Below are 18941 nucleotides of genomic sequence, written 5' to 3'. Positions count from 1 at the left end.
TCCAGAAGCCACATGAATATCTGATATTAACACCCTAATTGTCTCCTGGGTAGCAAAAATCCCTGCAGGTCATGATCGAGTCCATCCCAGTCAAGGGAAGATGTGACTCCTCACACCGAGACGACACCACCCGCACACAACTCTTCATCTCCGTTTGGGGAAAAAGAAAAATATTGGAGTTATTTTTCAAAACTGAAACAGAGTGGTGTGAATCTCTCTGACAGAAGCTCCCTTCTAGTTTTGTAGCTGCCACTTACCATTTTTGCAGATAGGACAGCACTGATCGGGCTCATACACCGGATCGACGCACTCCGTCTGGGGACAAGCTGAGACGGTGCACAGCACTTCACCATTGGCTTCACAGCGACACTTCTCACAGGGAGAAACCTGAAACACAAATCCAGTCATCTTTTCACTCGTACTTAATGCTCTCCTGAAGTGTGCAATGCCTTCCTTCCCACCTGCATTATTCTTTCCTTCATTTCTTTTTCCTCCCCCCTTTAAAAAAATGCTTTTTGTGGTCTGAGTAACACAGGGAGTGAAGCTGGGTTCCTGCAAAATTACAGAACCACACCAGAAAAAAAAACAGGTTCTGCTCTGAACTGTGCACCAAATGGGAAAGTCAAAGGGATCCTGGGATAAAGAACACTTTAGACTTTTAGCACAAATAAAGCAAAAATTTCCCTACCACACTTCTAATGAATTTCCAGCAAATTAAGTTCATAATTCAGATTAAATCCAGTTTAATTCTATTAGAGGTTCAAAAAGTAATTTATTAAAACCACTGTACTTAAAGAAGAAAATATTTGCTAAATGAAAGATGAAACTTCTTTAATGGAAACTCTTATTGCAATTTTTCCAGGTTTGAAAGCTTTTTGGTAGCATAAAGTTGCATTTTATTGAAAATTATCATTTTCAAAGAGAAGTCAGGAAAAAACCCTCCTTTGAATTCAGGTATTTCGCATAGGTTAATTGTACTTGGACCACTCTTGTAATTCTTGTAACTTTCTGAGAAGAAATTGCAATTCAAAGAAAGAGGTGAAGCAAAATACAGGTCATCCTGTTTACCTACTGAAATGTTACTGGTTTTGAAGAACTCTAAACAATAGCAGTACCATGGGATAATTACTTGAGTGACTTATTTCAATGAAATTAATTCCAAACAAAACAGCATCAAGGCCCTGTTTAGGAAAAAATGGACTTTCAAACGTCTGCATTTGCCACACATACAATTCCAGCTGTCCTTTTCAGTGTTCATGACCAGGCGCTGCACATTGCATCGCTGATGTCCTCATACCACACAAGGAGCTGGAGGTAGAGGGAAGCAAGGGTGCTGAAGAGCAATAAACGGTATACCGTAAATCTCATTGCTGTACTCCCAAAAACCACGCTGGCATCCATGCTCAGAGTACAGGATGAAAATGCAGCTGAATGTTATTACCAGTGATCCTCTAAATCTACAATCTGTGCTGATTCTAGGTTTACTTAAGGATGAGGTCATTTTTTTTATAGACCCTTTTCCATTCCAGATTCTAGTTGATGCCAAACCACCATCTGTGGCATTTCTCCAATAAAAGCACAGTAACCTCAAATCTAAACCAAATTATTCTTTGTGAAGAATCACCCAGACGTCTAACTTGCAGATCATCTGGTTTCTTTTCCCTATTTCTTAGGCAGTCCATCACATTTTTCCTCAAATCCATTCTCTGCTTGCTTGTCTCTTTCACATCCTTCTCACTTCCAAAGTTCAAACATGCTGATGCTTGCACAGCATCATCTCCAACTAAATGCTCATCCATGCTTTGCCACTTCTCTTCCCACTTGCCATGGCTGTTATTTGCTTATGCACTCACATACCTTTTCGCACCATCCCCTCTGCTCAGAAAGCCTAAATAGGGCCTCTTGCTATGTTGCTTTCTGCTTTTATTACTATTACTTATTTCAGGCTTCCTTTGCCAGCTGCTCACTTGCAGTATTCCCTTTGCTTTACACTTTACCGTACATTCATAGGATGCTACAAGGAGGCTGACAGTGCAGTACTGCAGATTTTTACTGCAGGCTTTGGGACAAGAACTTTGTCCTGTAATTGTTCATAAACTGCCATGTTCACTTGCAGAGCTGGAGTGTCAGCGGATGAGGAGGTTTCTGATACAATGTTCACAGTCAAGAGGCTCAGGTATTCTAGGCAATCACTTGAACTGCATGTGAAATTTTGAGTGTCAGAAAACCTGAGTTCCTAACTACCTGCAAGTCAATAGTAAGAATTCTTCCCTCTGGAGTTACATCCAGAAACAACACTTACTAAGTTATGAAAACATGCTTTTAGGGTAGGATTGATTGATTTTTTTTTTTTAATTAATCCTACTTGATGAATGCTACTAGAACTCCATTCCAAGGATCAGGCTCAACACAGCAAACCGATAGCTATCAATTGGTTTCAACATTTTTTGTCATCACTTGATATATCGGGTTTGCGTGGCAAGGTTTTGGTAGCAGAGGGGGTACAGAGGTGGCTTCTGTGAGAAGCTTCTAGAAGCTTCCCTCATGTCTGACAGAGCCAATGCCAGCCAGCTCCAAGAGAGACCCACCACTGGCCGAGGTCGAGCCCATCAGCAATGGTGGTAGCGCCTCTGGGACAACATACTTAAGAAGGGGGGAGGGGGGGGCGGGAAACTGTGCAACTACAGCTGAAGAGAGGAGTGAGAAGATGCGAGAGCAACAACTCTTCAGACACCAAGGTCAGTGAAGGAGGGGGAGGAGGTGCTCCAGATGCCAGAGCAGAGATTCCCCTGCAGCCCATGGTGAAGACCATGGTGAGGCAGGCTGTGCCCCTGCAGCCCATGGAGGTTAATGGTGGAGCAGATATCCACCTGCAGCCCATGGAGGTCCATGGTGGAGCAGATATCCACCTGCAGCCCAGGGAGGACCCCACACCAGAGCAGGTGGATGCCCAAAGAAGGTTGTGACCCCATGGGAAGCCCATGCTGGAGCAGGCTCCTGGCAGGACCTGTGAACCTGTGGAGAGAGGAGCCTGCACTGGAGCAGGTTTGCTGGCAGGACTTGTGACCCTGCAGTCTGTTCCTGAAGGACTGCACCCCCATGGAAATGACCCACGCTGGAGAAGTTAGTGAAGAACTGCAGCCCATGGGAAGGACTCATGCTGGAGGAGTTTGTGGAGGACTGTCTCCCATGGGAGGGACCCCACGCTGTAGCAGGGGAAGAATGTGAGGAGACCTGAGGAGGAAGGAGCGGCAGAGACAACATGTGATGAACTGACCACAACCCCCATTCCCTGTCCCCGTGTGCTGCACAGGGGGAGGTAGAGAAATCAGGAGTGAAGCTGAGCCTGGGAAGAAGGGAGGGGTAGGGAGAAGGTGTTTTTAAGATTTGGTTTTATTTCTCATTATCCTACTCTGATTTTGATTGGTAACAAATTAAACTAGTTTCCCCAAGTCAAGTCTGTTTGCCCATAACAGTAATTGCTGAGTGAGTTCTCCCTGCTCTTATCTTGACCCACGAGCCTTCCGTTATACTTTCTCTCCTCCTGTCCAGCTGAGGAGGGGAGTGATAGAGCAGCTTTGGTGGGCACCCGGCATCCAGACAGGGTCAACCCACCACACTTGAAAAAGATGCAAATTTGCCAATGATCACAGTTGAACAAGACCAGTAACTACAACAGATATTCCCTCTCCCAGGACTCCACTTAGTAGCTGTGTCATTCAATATTAGCAGTGATGTAAAAACTAGAGTACCTCATGATAATCAGGAAACAAGGCAGCACACAGATGTTATTCCTAAAAATCTCTCATCTGTAAAATTTAAACATATTCTAATTAAGTAGAGTTGTTTACTAGAATTCCAAATTTGACAGAAGCCTAAAATTCCTAGAACAAGGAGCTGTTTAACGAAGCATAGAAAATACTATTAAATGAGAAACATAACTGATCTAATCTTTATCTAATAATGATGATTCAGAATAATGCATTTCCATCCCATACAGTACATACACTTGAAGACTACATCTTTCATAAATGGAGTACACTGTTAATGTGATACTGCAGTCATGAATACCCTTCCTGTGTAACAAAACATGGGATTTCAGGGGAATAACTATAGTAAACATTTAAGACATACTGTCATCTGTACAACCCACCAGTATGAGTAATAGTAGCAGAGTTAAGGAAGGTCTCCATGTGCTTATTTCTACAAAGCTCTTTTCAAGCACTTAAGTGAACCACAGTGCCTGCTAAAATGATATTAGTGTCAACCTTTATCTGTTCCTCTTTGGACTAAATGGTAGTGTATTGCTTTTTACACATCATCAGGATGTAGCAGGAACTGTAGAAAACCCCCACTTCTTTCTGCATCTTAATTGCAGCTTAATACTTGGGAGACATAATCATCAATAGAGAGCGACACACAATAAGACAGTGCGTATATATAACAATAGCTAAATAAATCAGAATGAAAAGACACACTGGGTCACAACAACCCCAGCAATGCTACAAGCTTGGGGAAGAGTGGCTGGAAAGGTGCCTGGTGGAAAAGGACCTGGGGGTGTTGATCGATGGCTGGCTGAATATGAGCCAGCAGTGTGCCCAGGTGGCCAAGGCAGCCAACAGCATCCTGGCTTGTATCAGAAATAGTGTGGCCAGCAGGACTAGGGGAGTGATTGTCCCTCTGTACTCAGCACTGGTGAGGCCACACCTCAAGTACTGTGTCCAGTTCTGGGCGCCTCACTTCAAGAAAGACACTGAGGTGCTGGAGAGAGTCAAAAGAAGGGCAACGAAGCTGGTGTAAGAGCACAAGTCTTACAAGGAGCGGCTGAGGGAACTGGGGTTGTTTAGTCTGGAGAAAAGCAGGCTCAGGAGAGACCTTATTGCTCTCTACCACTACCTGGAAGGAGGTTGTAGCAACGTGGATGTTGGTCTCTTCTCCCAAGTAACAAGTGATAGGACAAGAGGAAACGGCCTCAAGTTGTGCCAGGGGAGGTTTGGATTGGACATCAGGAAAAATTTCTTCACTGAAAGGGTTGTCAAGCATTGGAACAGGCTGCCCAGGGAAGTGGTGGAGTCACCATCCCTGGAGGTATTTAAAAGACGTGTAGATGTGGTGCTTGGGGATATGGTTTAGTGGGGGACTTGGCAGTGCTAGGTTAATGGTTGGACTTGATGATCTTAAAGGTCCTTTCCAACCAAAATGATTCTATGATTCGGTCCTTCATTTCCTCTCCTCTCCTCCTACAACACAAGCGCATTCCCTGCAGTGCAGTTCCTAGTGGCAGCCAATGCAACGAGCATCCCACTTGTTCATGGGGGAAACAACCAGCCCAGCAGCACTCACGCTTAGCACATCTGACATGACCAAGCTGGGATGGAAATAACGCGACCTATTAACCTCTCTCTGAAGACTAATGATACCATGTCTCTGTGGTCTATAGATGAAGCTATTAAACTCTATAGCAGCAGTAGTTCCGCCTATGCAAAAACTGTGGGAAGAAAACGAGAGGCACAGAAGTCTTAAGTATCCACCAGGCAGCTGTAAAACCTGTAGAAAATAAGAGTACAGATGGCAAAAAAAATTAACTTCTTTAGAATTGTTTAAAGGGAAGTTTATGAGCAGATGTATAAATGGATTTGCAAAGGCTGTAAAAAAGCAAACAGACCATTGCATAAACAGGTATATTTCCCACTAGTGGAGCATGAAGAAAACTGTATCTTAGTAGAAGTAGTAGGTTTATCAGGCAACTTAGCGTAAATTCTCATAATTAAGAAGTGACAAATCATATGCACTCATTGAAGTTCTGGTCCAAAGTAATTTGAGCTTTCTCTTCCCCCTTTCCACATGTTTCCACAAACAAACCAAAAAACAAACCAACAAAATATCTTAATTAAAAAAAAATATATAATCTACATTTGATTCCTTGAGCCTTGAAAACATCTAAGTTTAAAAAAAAAAAATCAATCATAATCCCAAACTGATTTGCTATTGTGCTGGAATTTTTATTAATATTTCCTTGCTACTTACACAACTCAGGAGAACATGAATGGGGTTAGGCTGACCAGAATAAACATACCGGCCTTGTTTTTACTTCTCTGTGCTTTCAAAATACCACAGATGTTTCAAAATCTATTTGGGCTTGCTGACTTCCAGATTTCCGAGTTATTCACAAATAAATACAAATTTTGGTAGCAGAGAAATTCTAAACAAAACCCATGAAGCAACAGCTTTCAAAAACTGAAGGTCTTTCCCAAACCATATTAAACTTCTGAAGAGAATTTATGGTCCTTGTAAGGCTATTATGTCATAAGTCAGCCTGAATTTTCAAATCTTACTGCAAGATTGAACAACATCTAGAGAGGCACACGCTCAGCCATCTCCAGCTCTAGTGCAGAATTCTATCCTCATTACATTTCACCGACTAAGGCTTCTGCTCCCAGTTCCACTCATATGGCAGCTCTGATCCCCCTGCCATCCTACCCCACGACATCCACAGAAGAGTACAGCGGCGCTGATGGAAAGAGCTTCATGAGACCTTATCCTTCACCCACACCTGTGTTGTGTTTTGTGTCGACATCCATGTCCTTTTGAAAACAGAAAAAACGTGTGCATACACACACACGTAGGCAAAGCCTGCAGGAAGCACTGTGAATCAAAGAAGAAATGCATCAAACCTCCCATTCCCTGGCACACTCAGCTTCCGAGTTAGCACTGGCTCTGGTCAGGGCATTTTTTTTGCCATGCCAAGCCATATATCAATTTTCTATAAGCAAACTCCCAAACTTGCATGCATATTTACACATCTATACATCCATGTTTGTGCACATAACGTCACTTAAAAGTTAGCAGGTCAGTGTTTTCTTCCTTCAGTGATTTCTGGTACTCTTTGCCACAAACAGTAGGTGCAGGTACACAGAAAAATCAGATCGCTATCTATTTATAACTCCTTCCCTGACCTTAATCAAGAGATAGCATCTTAGTAACCTCTCTAAGACCATCAACTTTAAACTTGTAAAATTACCTTTGAAATCATGCGCAATTACTTGCATTTGCAATTGCTTTCACTGAGCAGCAGCCATCCGAGTACATCTGTACCTTACCTCGCTAGACATCTCCACTGATTGCAGTGGCATGGGCAAACAGCTGCATTTACAGTTTTGTGCTCACAAGATTGGAACCAACGTTGAAGCTTAACTAAAAACCAAGGTCCTCACACGTCAAAATAAACAGGCTGCAGTTCTGCTGCCTAACTCTGTTGGTAACTTTCGGTGCCCACCTGGAGCAGGCATCCCTTTTCACTCATGTTTCCAAAGATGGCTAACACAAAGCAGGAAGGGAACCGATGTTTCATTACAGGAAGGTACCAGCACAAGGGCTAAAGGCTGAATGGGGTTAAAAGGAAAGCTGAAAGCCAAAGTCTTGTCAGAACATTTCTGTAAACGTCACCGTTCAGCATTACCCTTTTACCAAGGGGAATAATGTTTATGTTCCAACATAACAGGCGCCCCTCTCACTACATGCTTAACACACGAAGGTATTTTAGGCTTGCTTTACAGCCATTAATACAATACCACTATATAAAGACAAAGAAATGCAACTCGTTAGAAGAGTGTGGGGGGAGAAGCCTTTAAAACTCTGATAGAGAGACCTACAGAGACCATGTGCTGAAGCATCACTCTTTTGGCCACCCCTCAGAATTAACTTCTCCACAAAAGGAAGGATCTCACAATCCATCTCCAAAAAGGTCATACCAACTAGTCGCTGTTGAAAGTACCGTCTCCCTTTCGAAGTAGAAAACTGCCACCCTGAAGCTGAACACAATCCTTAAGGGTGACATGGAAAAAGGGAGGATGATATGATGCTTTCTGCCACGCTTTGAAAATCACTGATGATATACACATTACTGCCTAAAGAGAGCAAGGGGAAACACTGTGATTTATTCCAGAGAGAGTAATTCTACTCCTTTATTTATTTGTTTATTTTTCAAGAAGTTGAACAATGTGGAAAGACATTATGAATCAAAGTTAAGTTTCCATGAACACAAAAAATACCACAGAGACCAGAGCCAGCAACTTATTTACAGCCTTCAAAATTACATTTTCTTTTTCTCCATCCTGAGAGGGGCTCGAGCTGCCAGAACCCTGAACTGGATTTCGTACTCCCCTCAAAATACTGAGCTCAAAAATCTCAGGTATGTTCAGAAGTGGGTTTTGAACCAGCCCTGTACCTAACAGTCATTCGCAAGCAAATTGTTAGAGCCTGCTCACAGATCTCAGCCACATGGGAAATACTAAAGGGAAAAAGGCAAGGTAAGCAACCAGGGAATTGGCCTCAACTCCAAAAGTTTTCAGTGCACTGTAATAAGTTGCATTTTCAATGATAACGACCTTGCATGGTGGTGCTAAAAAGGCCATACTCTAACAGGATTTCCCTAAACATGAGGCTTTTCACGTCTGTTGTTTAGGTATCACTGTAATTCAGACTGCAAACCACGCTCTTATTAAAAAGAAGGCCCATAGTCATTCTCAGAAAGCACACATTACGCAACCTTGACAGCACAGTTTAAACAGCAAGAAAGGAAAAGAGAAATGACTGTCAGGAAAAAAAGGTACATCACTGACTGATTACTAGGAACAGAAGTCAGCCCACAAAACCCTGCTTGATACCTGCAAGGTATAAGTTTCACAGTTAACAGTTAAATAAGGAAGCAAATGTAATGCTAGAAATTCTCATAAAATCCACATCACCATCCAAGCAGCATCCTTTCAAATAGCATTTTTTACTGCAAATACCAAAAGAATTAATAAAGATCAGCCCCCTCATTGAAAAACGTTACAGTATCATAGAGCAAGAAAGGTCATGTTTAAGGGGAATATTTTACAGCACTGCAGAAGTAGTATTAACACAGGAATGAAAAGGGGAGCGGGAGACCCAGCACCCCCTCTGAGAAAGAACTTCAAGAACATAACACCCCTTTAGATGACAGAATGACCCACAAAACGACTTTTGGCCTCAGCCCTTACCATGAACTCCTCTAGGGTCTGGTAGGTTTTCCCTCGAAACTCACAGTAGTTCTTCCTCTCCTTGCACTGCGGGCAGCACTGCGTGGTGTCCACATGGACGCAGCGAGGGTGGAGCCTGGGGCACTCGGGCTGTATGCACAGCGGGCCCTCTTCAGTGCACAGGCAGGGGCAGGCAGAGGGGCCCGGCGCAAACTTCTCCCCGATGGCATAGACGAAGCCGCTCTCGTCCACGCAGCCTTTCCCACGGTAGTCCGGATAGGCGTACTCCTCCGGAGGCTCGGGAGTGACGCTCGCAACAGCTTCTGGGAGAGACGAATCTTCAGCCACCTGAGGTTCCTCGGGAGCAGCGTCCCTTTGCTCTTGCACTTGAATGCTCCCAGATTTACTGTTCGTCCCCTGGCTGTTCCAAGCCTGCTTTTGCTTAGTCCAAGACTCCTTGTTCGAGTAGTTCCTGTTTCCTTTGCTCTTCCAGTCCCTGCTGCCCTCCTCCCTCCCGCTCCTGCTGATCTCATTCATTTTCCCCGGGCCTGTCTGGCTGTCCCTTGCAGACATGTGATCCCTCTTTTCCTGGCTCGCTTTTATCTCCTGTTTGTCTTGAGCCTTGGCCAGTTTTTGTACAGGTATGGTGGAGCTACAGAGGGCAACCATGAGGCAGCAGGTTACAAGGAGAGAACTAGACAGAGCTCCAATTGCCATTGCAGTAGAGCTGGGCATCACCTACTGCATCCCACAGGGGACACTGCATTCACATCGGAGGGAAGCGCTTCACAGATCCACAGTCCCTAGGAAGAGAAGGATGAGGAACACTTCAGCTTCTGCACTTCTTCCCCCCCCCGCCCCACCTCCACCGATGCAACATCTCAAACAATATGCAACCTGTCTCGGTAGTTTATGCAAAAGGCAAACAACAGCCTGGTGCTGCATCCCTCCTCCTCCTCCTCCTCCTCCCCCGCTCTGCCAAGTCTTATAAATAGCAGGGCTCTGGACACGGACCGGGCACCTTCGGCTCCGTGAGCACCAGGCAGAACTCCAGGGAGTTAGGATTTGCAAAGGCAGGTGCATGCAAAAAGCAGAACATTTGGTGGTTATTTTTCCTGTCAAGTGACAACACGTGAAGGGGATGGATACCTGCTGAATTAAATGGAGCTTCCCAAACACAGCTGAGTCTGGAACAGAAATCAGCCAATTGAGTCCTATTCGCTGACTGCATGCACGATGATTTTCATTAACCTCTTATTCAGTCCGATGTGTCGTTTTGTTTGTTTTTTTTTTAATATCTACCAGTGAGCACATTTCTGTTAAAGACAACTCAAACCAAGCACATTAAAGCGAGCAGAGCCAAACTACCTCTCTTCCGAACTACCTAAACAAGCACCCACCACCTCTTTCTCCCCGTGTTTTAAAGGCAAAGCAGAGCCCCTAAGAGTTTCCGCAGCAGAGGCTCATTTAACCCACATCCTCCAGGAGTTCAGCAACGCTCCCGGCTCCTCTCCTTAAAACACCGCACGCCACATCGGAAAAACCCCAACCAAAATACCTACCCGGCTCGGCCACGGCAAGTAAAGGCGCTCCAGCCTCCCGGCACGGCCCCACCTCCGCGGTACCGCTCCTCAAAGCCATTTAAAAGCCTCCCTCCCTCTCTACCCGCCCGCCCGCCTCCCCCGGCCCTCACCGGCGGCCCAGCGGCACCAGCACGGCGGGGCAGCGCGCTCCGCCCGCCACACGCTGCCCGGCCGCCGCGGGGGAGCCAGGGCGCTGCGCCGCCTGCACAAACTTTCCGGCGGGCCGGGCAGCGCCGGTGCGGGGGGGGGGGGGGGGGAAGCCGCGGCCAGCGCCCAACCGCCCCCCCCGCCCCCAGCCCGGCAGTCTCTCCGGTGGCCCGGCCCGGCGCGGCGCCTCCCTACCTGCGCTGGAGGCGGGCTCAGCCCCGCCGGCGGCTCAGGGCGGTGAGCCTTGCCCCCCGCCCGGCTCCCATGGTGGGGCCAGGGGCGGCCGGCCGGCCGGCGTCGGCTTGTTGCTGCCCGCCCGCCGCCTCGGCGGACCTGCAAACGCTGCAGCGCAGCGCGGCTGGCCCGGCCCCGCCGCCCCGGGGGCGGGCTCCGCCGCGGCCCTCGTTTCTCTCACATGGCGGCCGTGCGCCCCCGTCCTCTGGGGCAGCGGCAACGGGGCAGGACGGGATGCCCCCTCCCGCCGCCGCCGCTGGGCCGGGCGCAGGGCGCGGCGAGTGGACTCGCCGCCCGCAGCGGGGAGGCAGCGCCTGGTGCGGCCGCGCAGCGCCCCTGCCCGCTCCGCCCCGGTGGGGGGGGAACCCCACGCGTCCCGCAGGGCCCCGCGGCGGGCACCATCCGGGCTCCGCACCGGCGGCGGGGGAGGGCGAGCGGGACAATGCGGGCTCGTCTGGGGTCAGCCCCGCGCACCGACGGCTGAAACTTTTTTTGCGGGGGTACGTGCGTCAGTTCGGGAGGTGAGCTGCGTACCCGCGCGCAGCCGGCGGCTCGGTGCGGCGGGGATGGGCGCTAGCCCCGTTGCGCGGGGCGCGTACCAGCTGCCCTGCTGCCGAGGCTGTCTCCCGTGGCGAGGAGCGCGGGTGCCCGGCTGGCACCGCCGCGGGCCCGGCTGCAAACCCGCGCTATGGCTGAGCCCCGCGCGTGGGCGGAGGCGGTTAAGCAGCGTTTAATGGGGGCAGCGCGGGCTGTGCCCGTCTCTGTCCACGCCGCAGCATCAGTTTGCTCCGCTTTAACTCTCTCTCGCCAGCCTTTTCTAGCAGCGGGGTGGTATGTGATTTAGTAGTTGAAATATTTACTTATGCTTTTGAATGGCTGACGGACGATTTTGTACGTCAGTGTAATTGCATTTTCCTCCTTTATGCTTTTTGATACAGAAAATGGGCAGAGCGGTCTGTTACAAAGATGATGGCTGAAACCTCGATGGTCAGACTGTTGGGACAGAAATGCGAAAGAAAAGCTAGAGAGTGATCTTTGAACGTTGATTTTGTTCTGGACCTGATCAAGGGCTTGGAACCCAAAAGGTTATTTGTTTATGTATTTATTTATTTTTAAGCCACGTTAGATGACACATGAGTATAATCTTCTCTGAATTTTGCTTTACAGATGTTCTGGAGCAGTCCCAGCTGCACTAACCCTTCTGCCACAGTAGCCCTTTAGCAGCCTGCCGTGCCCTGCTCGTGGCTAGGGCTGGATTTCCCAAAGTACTTGGCACTTTAACTGACATTTTTTGACTAGGTAAAATTTTCAGATTTTTTTCATTAAAATGGTAGTACTGCAGTATCGGTACTCAGGAGAGCAATGAAAATCTGCTGGTTACTAATGTTTCACTGTTAAGTACCTTCATGAGCACCTGTTATTTGTGAAAACTCAGACACTTAAACTCCTCCACAGGAGGATGCAGGTGGTAAACAATTTTTTGGCTGCTGGTTCTTGCTGTAAACATCTATGAGTCCTGTCTAGTTTACAAAATTATTTCTGTTAACACCATCTCATATCTCTCAGTCACCAGCTAAATAACAGTTTAATCTTCTGAAACTTTAACATGCAAAACTAAAGTTCTGAAGGACACTAAGAAATCAAATGTTTCCATAGGTTACACTAGTAAAATGAAATTCAAGATGACTATCTAGACTGAATCTTACAGAGTCAAGCTAGCCTTTTCTCATTACCTGACTAATAATCATCAAGAAGTATTTGCCTTCAAATTATCATCTCATTATCTCTGAATAAAGAATTAAATCTTTGCCTTTTCTAAAAACAGTAATTTTATGCCTCATATAGCTTAAACCCTGACATGAGGTGAGCAACCAGTCCACCACATCACTAATTCTACAAGAACAACCTCAACCGACCATCCTTACTTCGCGTTTACAAGCGTGTAAGCTTTGCTGTCAAGCAGCAGCTAGTTGTGGCTAGAGCAAGACAGAAGGAAATAGGGGACTTGAGAAGGCAATGCTACTTCTGTGATAAAGAGGAGAGAGAAGCCAATTTATGGTTCTGACATTTTCACATGTTCCCAGGTGAAACTTTGGTAGAAAATCTGAGATCTTCAGCATCTAGGACTCTCTTTGTAGGAGCTCTGCCTCTCCCAGATCTAATTACACAGCCCACAGATCCGCTGGGGCTGAAGGTTCAAGATATCGCTGTGTAACAAGAAGGGCAAAGCCTCAGAGCACTTTCATAGCAACAAACTGCAGCTCATCTTAGCCGTCTTGGCAAAGAAAGAGGTAAATACCCTTGTTTCTTTTTCTAAAAGATTTCTCATTGGACTTCGGTCTCTGTTTATTCAGATTCATAGGTATATTAAGTGATGAATTGTACCTGACATTAGGACCCCTTCATTAGTGTCATAATATTAATTTGCAATATATTATGGTCCCAATGGTCAAACAAACAGCAGATATGTAAGAAATGTTTGGTGTTTCCAGTGTGAATTCTGAACTACAAGAAGAGAGAAACATGAGAATGTTATTTCAAGGCCACTTTTAACAATTTCTTTAATGTGAGTTTTTTACTGCTGGTATAACATAGGAAGCCCTGGAGACTGAAGTTGTTCTGTTTATTCACAGAATAGATACGGTGTAAGAAACACAGGTCCAGGTTTCCCCACTCTTCTCTTGCCCTAGGCAACAGTAGCAAGGACAACTGTGTCTCTGGATGAGAATCAAATTCTGCATCTCCATTCAAGACACTTTCCTTTCTGCTGGGGCTTGTCTGTGTGATGAGAACTTTGCATTAGCTAGATCGGAGCTGTTGTGCACAAAATGGTCGACACTGGTTTTGGCTTAATTTTACTAGGAAGCAGCTGAATGTAAAACAAAAAGGAACTCAGAATCTGAAGTAAAAATGGTGCTGGCAAGAAATGACTTAAGTTAAACTGGTATGATGACCATCTCCATTAGACTAGGCTCAAGACAGTGAGAATGAGCATCCATGCTGAAGATAGCTGGCTAATAGTCAGAAAAACTTTAAATTAAACATCTACTCCATGAGATTAGGGGGACTGAAATTTTGAAAAATATTTTTTGAGGGTAGCCTTAGTGTGAATGATAGGAACCCAAATGTAGATGTACCTTTTACCAAGTTAAAATCAGTTATCTGCCTGGTTAATAACATATAAAACCCCAACCTCACAGCTATGCAGACACTTCATCTGGACATCTAAGAGCACTGAAGACAACTGCTTTTGCCCTAGTATATGGATAAAGTGAGGGTATGCGTATACCCCAGCGTAGGCATACAGCCTCCACACACCAGGGGATGACCTAGCACACACATCCCTTCACATGGTCTCATGCAGGGAGCGTGCCCCATCTTTCCTATTTTAATAAAAGATGTATCCCCTAGTGTCCCCTGTCTTCAGTGAGAAGATGGAGAGGAAAAGAGGAGGAATCTCCATGAGAGCCTGAGGAGCCAGGCAGGGCAGGGCAGGTGCGGGGCAGAAGAGGACCCCCCCATGCAACTGGGGAGGTGTTTAGAAAACCCCACACAGAGATTGGCTTTGGTGTCAGGGTGGCTGCTGAGCCCTCGGTGAGGACAGGGCGTGCTCAGGGGGAACAGTGGAGGAGGAACTCTGCACCACATGTGCCCATCACAGCTCAGCAGCTCTGAAACTCCAGAATTTGAGAGGGGAGAAAACGTCCCCAAAGCGTGACTGCTCTGGGAAAATGGATAGTCGTGCCTTTTTATTTTGCTTCATTTCATTATTCCTCCTGAAAGGAAGAGAGTTGTTATATGAAAGGTATTTTTTATTGTGGTGCTAAAGTGGCAGTTGTTCAGGCAGGTTCGCATCACAGCCTTCCAAAGGTAGCAATTTGTGCTGTAGTATTAGTCCGGCTGTATAAAATAAGGCTTCAAATAGCAGTCAGTCTGGAGACAGAAAGAGAGAGACAAAGCCAAGGTACATATTACGCTAACAAATCATGTGTATTTCAAAGGCTCAATTGTAAATAAGCAGTTTAAACAAGTCTCTAAAAAAAAAAAAAGCAAGCTTCCATAACTATTTTAAAACTAGGTTAGCTTTCATCTTTTCATTTTTATTTCTTCTATTTTCTTTATGCTACTTGTCAAAGGATGCTGAATGCGTACTGCTCCAGATCTTTCTTTTTTCACTAGTCTGATGTCTCTTTAGTTTACTGATAAGTAGTTATTGAAGAAGTATTACACAAGCTGTAGTTACAATTGTGTCATCATTAATTGTTTTTGAATTATTCAGTTTATCATAGATAATGATATGTTACAACATGATTTTTTTCTGCTTTACGTGCATGAAAACAAAACTTCAAAAAGCTTCTGTCATTTAGAGTTTAGGCTCTTCAGTGCAAGGACTCTCTCTATGCTTCTGTAAATCACAATTTGGGTGCTGGGAAATAAGTAATTATTTTTTACTTTAAATTTTGCTTATTACTTGTAATAAAAAAAAGTCTCTGTAGACCACTGGGAGATTTAAACTTTAGAAGTCATAAGTTTTATGAAACATCTTTTAAAGGAGATTTTTGCTGAACTAAGAACTCTCCCTTTAGCTTATGATTTCTCTCATTATTAAGCAAAATGTAAATATAATGGAAATGCAATATTTTTTTAATTTAAAATATCCTAGTTAGAAGTATTCATAGTGAGACTTGTTCCAAAATGTGGGAAAGAAGACTGGTTTTGTTTAAAACAACTCAGACAAGCTCTCTTTCTGTGACGACATCAATTTCTCTGCCCTGTAAGCTCTGAGGAGACTAATGCACGTATTCCATCTCAGTAACAGTTCCCTTCTAGGTCCATGAAAGAGAGAGGAAAATATGTGCTGCCTTTTTGTATACGAGATGTCTACAATTCTACCACTTGAAATCAGTTTTCTATTCTTACATGCCTGTTGCATCTCTAATGGAGGTTTTGCCAATATAAACTTCAGAAAAGTGTTATTACCATCTTAACCACAATAGTTAAATAATATTAAAAATTGCATAGTGAAACCTTTGGAGAGCGAGGAGGATTCAATTGAGGACCTGTGCATATGGGCTCATCTAAGCAAAAAATAATTGTCTATTCAAAGTGCAGTATTTTGTGCTTGTAATTACAGGATGGGAGAGTGATTATAAATGGATTTTGATGCACCTATTTTCACCCCAATTTCAGTAGCGTCGGGAAGTTGGATATTAATCATGGCTCACAATGTTATTTGGTATTTGTGCCTTTTTGCTCGAAAAGAAGGAACAAAACGTTTTTGCATGTACATACACATGGATGTGCACAAAATAACACCAAACATTTAAATACACAAACTTTCCTATAAACAGTCTTAATACTACACCTTGTTCTTCCCTTTTGCAAAGCCAGAGGATGCACTACTAACATTTTTAGTTTTTACATTGTCATTGTGTTGGAAAACTGAACAAAGTATTTCATAAGCTTGTGTTTAGCTCTGTTCAGATGGAATATGAAATACAGATCAGTGTTAACTTTTCCCTTTATTATTTATAATTATATTATTGTTTTTTATAATATTTAAATTTCTCTCTATATATTTGTGTTTACAGTAGATTTCTACAATAAAGGCGACACCAACTATCACAAAGTTTATGGGAAGAAAAAAGTTTCTGTGTTGTTCCACATTTTAAGTTAATAGATCTCATCCTTTCACTGCTCTTTAATATTACTGGAGGAAAAACAAACAAACCCGCAAAAAAACAAAACCCCAGCTTTGCGTGCTCTTCAATTCTCACAGGATTTCTTGACTTTTATTTTATTAAACATTGAACTAAACTTAATGAATAAATGGAATTGAACAAAAAAATTCTTCTCTACCCTACAGGAACATAGGAAAAAAAAAATAATTATTGTCAAAACTGATTTAGCACTGTAACTCACACCAATGTTTAGTTCCATTTTCTAACTTTCTTTAAAACTTCCATAACAGGAATTGTACTGTTTAGTATTTGTTTTTCTTTAAATTACTTGAAAAACAACATAGATGGTTTTCTGAACAATGTATGTATGTGTATATATATGAAATAAAAATGGTTTAGAAGTCATTGTTCTTATTAGTGTAAAAACATTTATTGTATGGTTGGTAATTATAAACTCTTGTCTCCCACAAAGACGAGCACTTAAAAAATAATTTAAAAAATGTCTCCTGCAGTTTTTGCATCATCAAACTAGTAAAATGCTTTATATCACAACTGAACCTTTTTTCTTTTTTTTTTCCCTTTTCCCCCCTTTCCCCCCCCCTTTTCCCCCCCCCTTTTCCCCCCCCTTTTCCCCCCCCTTTTCCCCCCCCTTTTCCCCCCCCTTTTCCCCCCCCTTTTCCTCCCCCTTTTCCCCCCCCTTTTCCTCCCCCTTTTCCCTCCCCCTTTTCCCCCCCCCTTTTCCCTCCCCCTTTTCCCCCCCCCTTTTCCTCCCCTTTTCCCCCCCTTCCCCCCCTTTTCCCCCTTTTCCCCCCTTTTTCCCCCCCTTTTTCCCCCCCTTTTTCCCCCCCTTTTTCCCCCCCTTTTTCCCCCCCTTTTTCCCCCCCTTTTTCCCCCCTTTTTCCCCCCCTTTTTCCCCCCCTTTTCCCCCCCTTTTCCCCCCCTTTTTCCCCCCCTTTTCCCCCCTTTTTCCCCCCTTTTTTCCCCCCCTTTTTTCCCCCCTTTTTTCCCCCCTTTTTTCCCCCCCTTTTTTCCCCCCCTTTTTCCCCCCTTTTTTCCCCCCCTTTTTTCCCCCCCTTTTTCCCCCCCTTTTTCCCCCCCTTTTTTCCCCCCCTTTTTTCCCCCCCTTTTTTCCCCCCCTTTTTTCCCCCCATTTTTCCCCCCCTTTTTCCCCCCCTTTTTCCCCCCTTTTCCCCCTCCTTTTTTCCCCCCCTTTTTTTCCCCCCTTTTTTCCCCCCTTTTTTTCCCCCCCTTTGTCCCCCCCTTTTTTTCCCCCCCTTTTTTTCCCCCCCTTTTTCCCCCTCCTTTTTTTCCCCCCCTTTTTTTCCCCCCCTTTTTTTCCCCCCCTTTTTTTCCCCCCCTTTTTTTCCCCCCCTTTTTTCCCCCCCTTTTTTTCCCCCCCTTTTTTCCCCCCCTTTTTCCCCCCCTTTTTTCCCCCCCTTTTTTCCCCCCCTTTTTTTCCCCCCCTTTTTTTCCCCCCCTTTTTTTCCCCCCCTTTTTTTCCCCCCTTTTTTCCCCCCTTTTTTTCCCCCCCTTTTTCCCCCCCCCTTTTTCCCCCCCCTTTTTCCCCCCCATTTTCCCCCCCTTTTTCCCCCCCTTTTTCCCCCCCCTTTTTTCCCCCCCTTTTTTCCCCCCCTTTTTTCCCCCCCCTTTTTTCCCCCCCCTTTTTTTCCCCCCCCTTTTTTTCCCCCCCCTTTTTTTCCCCTCCTCCTTTTTTTCCCCTCCTCCTTTTTTTCCCCTCCTCCTTTTTTTTTTTCCTTTTTTTTTGGAGAAGCTGTTGAAATATATGTTGAAATATATGTTTTCTGCTGGGAAAGTAGCATGGCAAGCTGTAGGCAATCCAGGAGACTCCTGAAGTGCCTTGAGGATAACTTCTTAAGCCAGGTAATAGCCCTGCCAGAGAGGATGCAGTACTGGACCTGATGGTCACCAGTGCAAGTGAGCTAATCAGTGACGTCAAGATTGGAGGCAGCCTGGGCTGCAGTGATCATGCACACGTGGATCTCACAGTCCTGAAGGATACGGGTCAGGCAAAGGGTAGTCAGGACCTTGAATTTTAGAAAAGCAAACTTCCAGCTGTTCAAGGAATTCATTAATAGGACCTACTGGAAAACTGCCCTCAGGGACAAGGGAGCAGAACAGAGCTGGCAGATCTTTAAGGACACTTTCCATAGAGTGCAAGAGATCTCAGTCCCCAGGTATAAGAAATCAGGAAGGGAAGGCAAGAGACCAGCATGGCTGAGTCAAGACCTGCTGGTCAAACAAAAGGGCAAGAAGGAAACGCACAGGCAGTGGAA

The 18941-nt window shown here is 45.2% G+C and overlaps 1 protein-coding gene across 2 annotated transcripts in view; it reads right to left on the bottom strand.

Moving 5' to 3' along the window:
* Positions 1–10997, bottom strand: part of VWC2 (von Willebrand factor C domain containing 2) — a 73507-nt gene extending 62510 nt beyond the window's left edge. Inside the window, exons 1-3 of one of the 2 annotated variants that reach the window (XM_068396938.1) lie at positions 10928–10997; positions 9024–9805; positions 258–387 (exon numbers count right to left, since the gene is read on the bottom strand). In XM_068396938.1, the coding sequence (XP_068253039.1) occupies positions 258–387; positions 9024–9737 (844 nt within the window). In that variant the 5' untranslated portion in view covers positions 9738–9805; positions 10928–10997. Of the gene's footprint in view, positions 1–257; positions 388–9023; positions 9806–10564; positions 10635–10927 lie in introns of those variants that run through there. The other variant, XM_068396939.1, reaches the window with a different exon arrangement.
* Between the last annotated feature and the right edge of the window lie 7944 nt (positions 10998–18941).

The sequence above is a fragment of the Nyctibius grandis genome, chromosome 3 (genome assembly GCF_013368605.1).
Source record: "Nyctibius grandis isolate bNycGra1 chromosome 3, bNycGra1.pri, whole genome shotgun sequence".
Classification (NCBI taxonomy): domain Eukaryota; kingdom Metazoa; phylum Chordata; class Aves; order Nyctibiiformes; family Nyctibiidae; genus Nyctibius; species Nyctibius grandis.
This window is presented reverse-complemented; position numbering and strand designations above follow the sequence as displayed.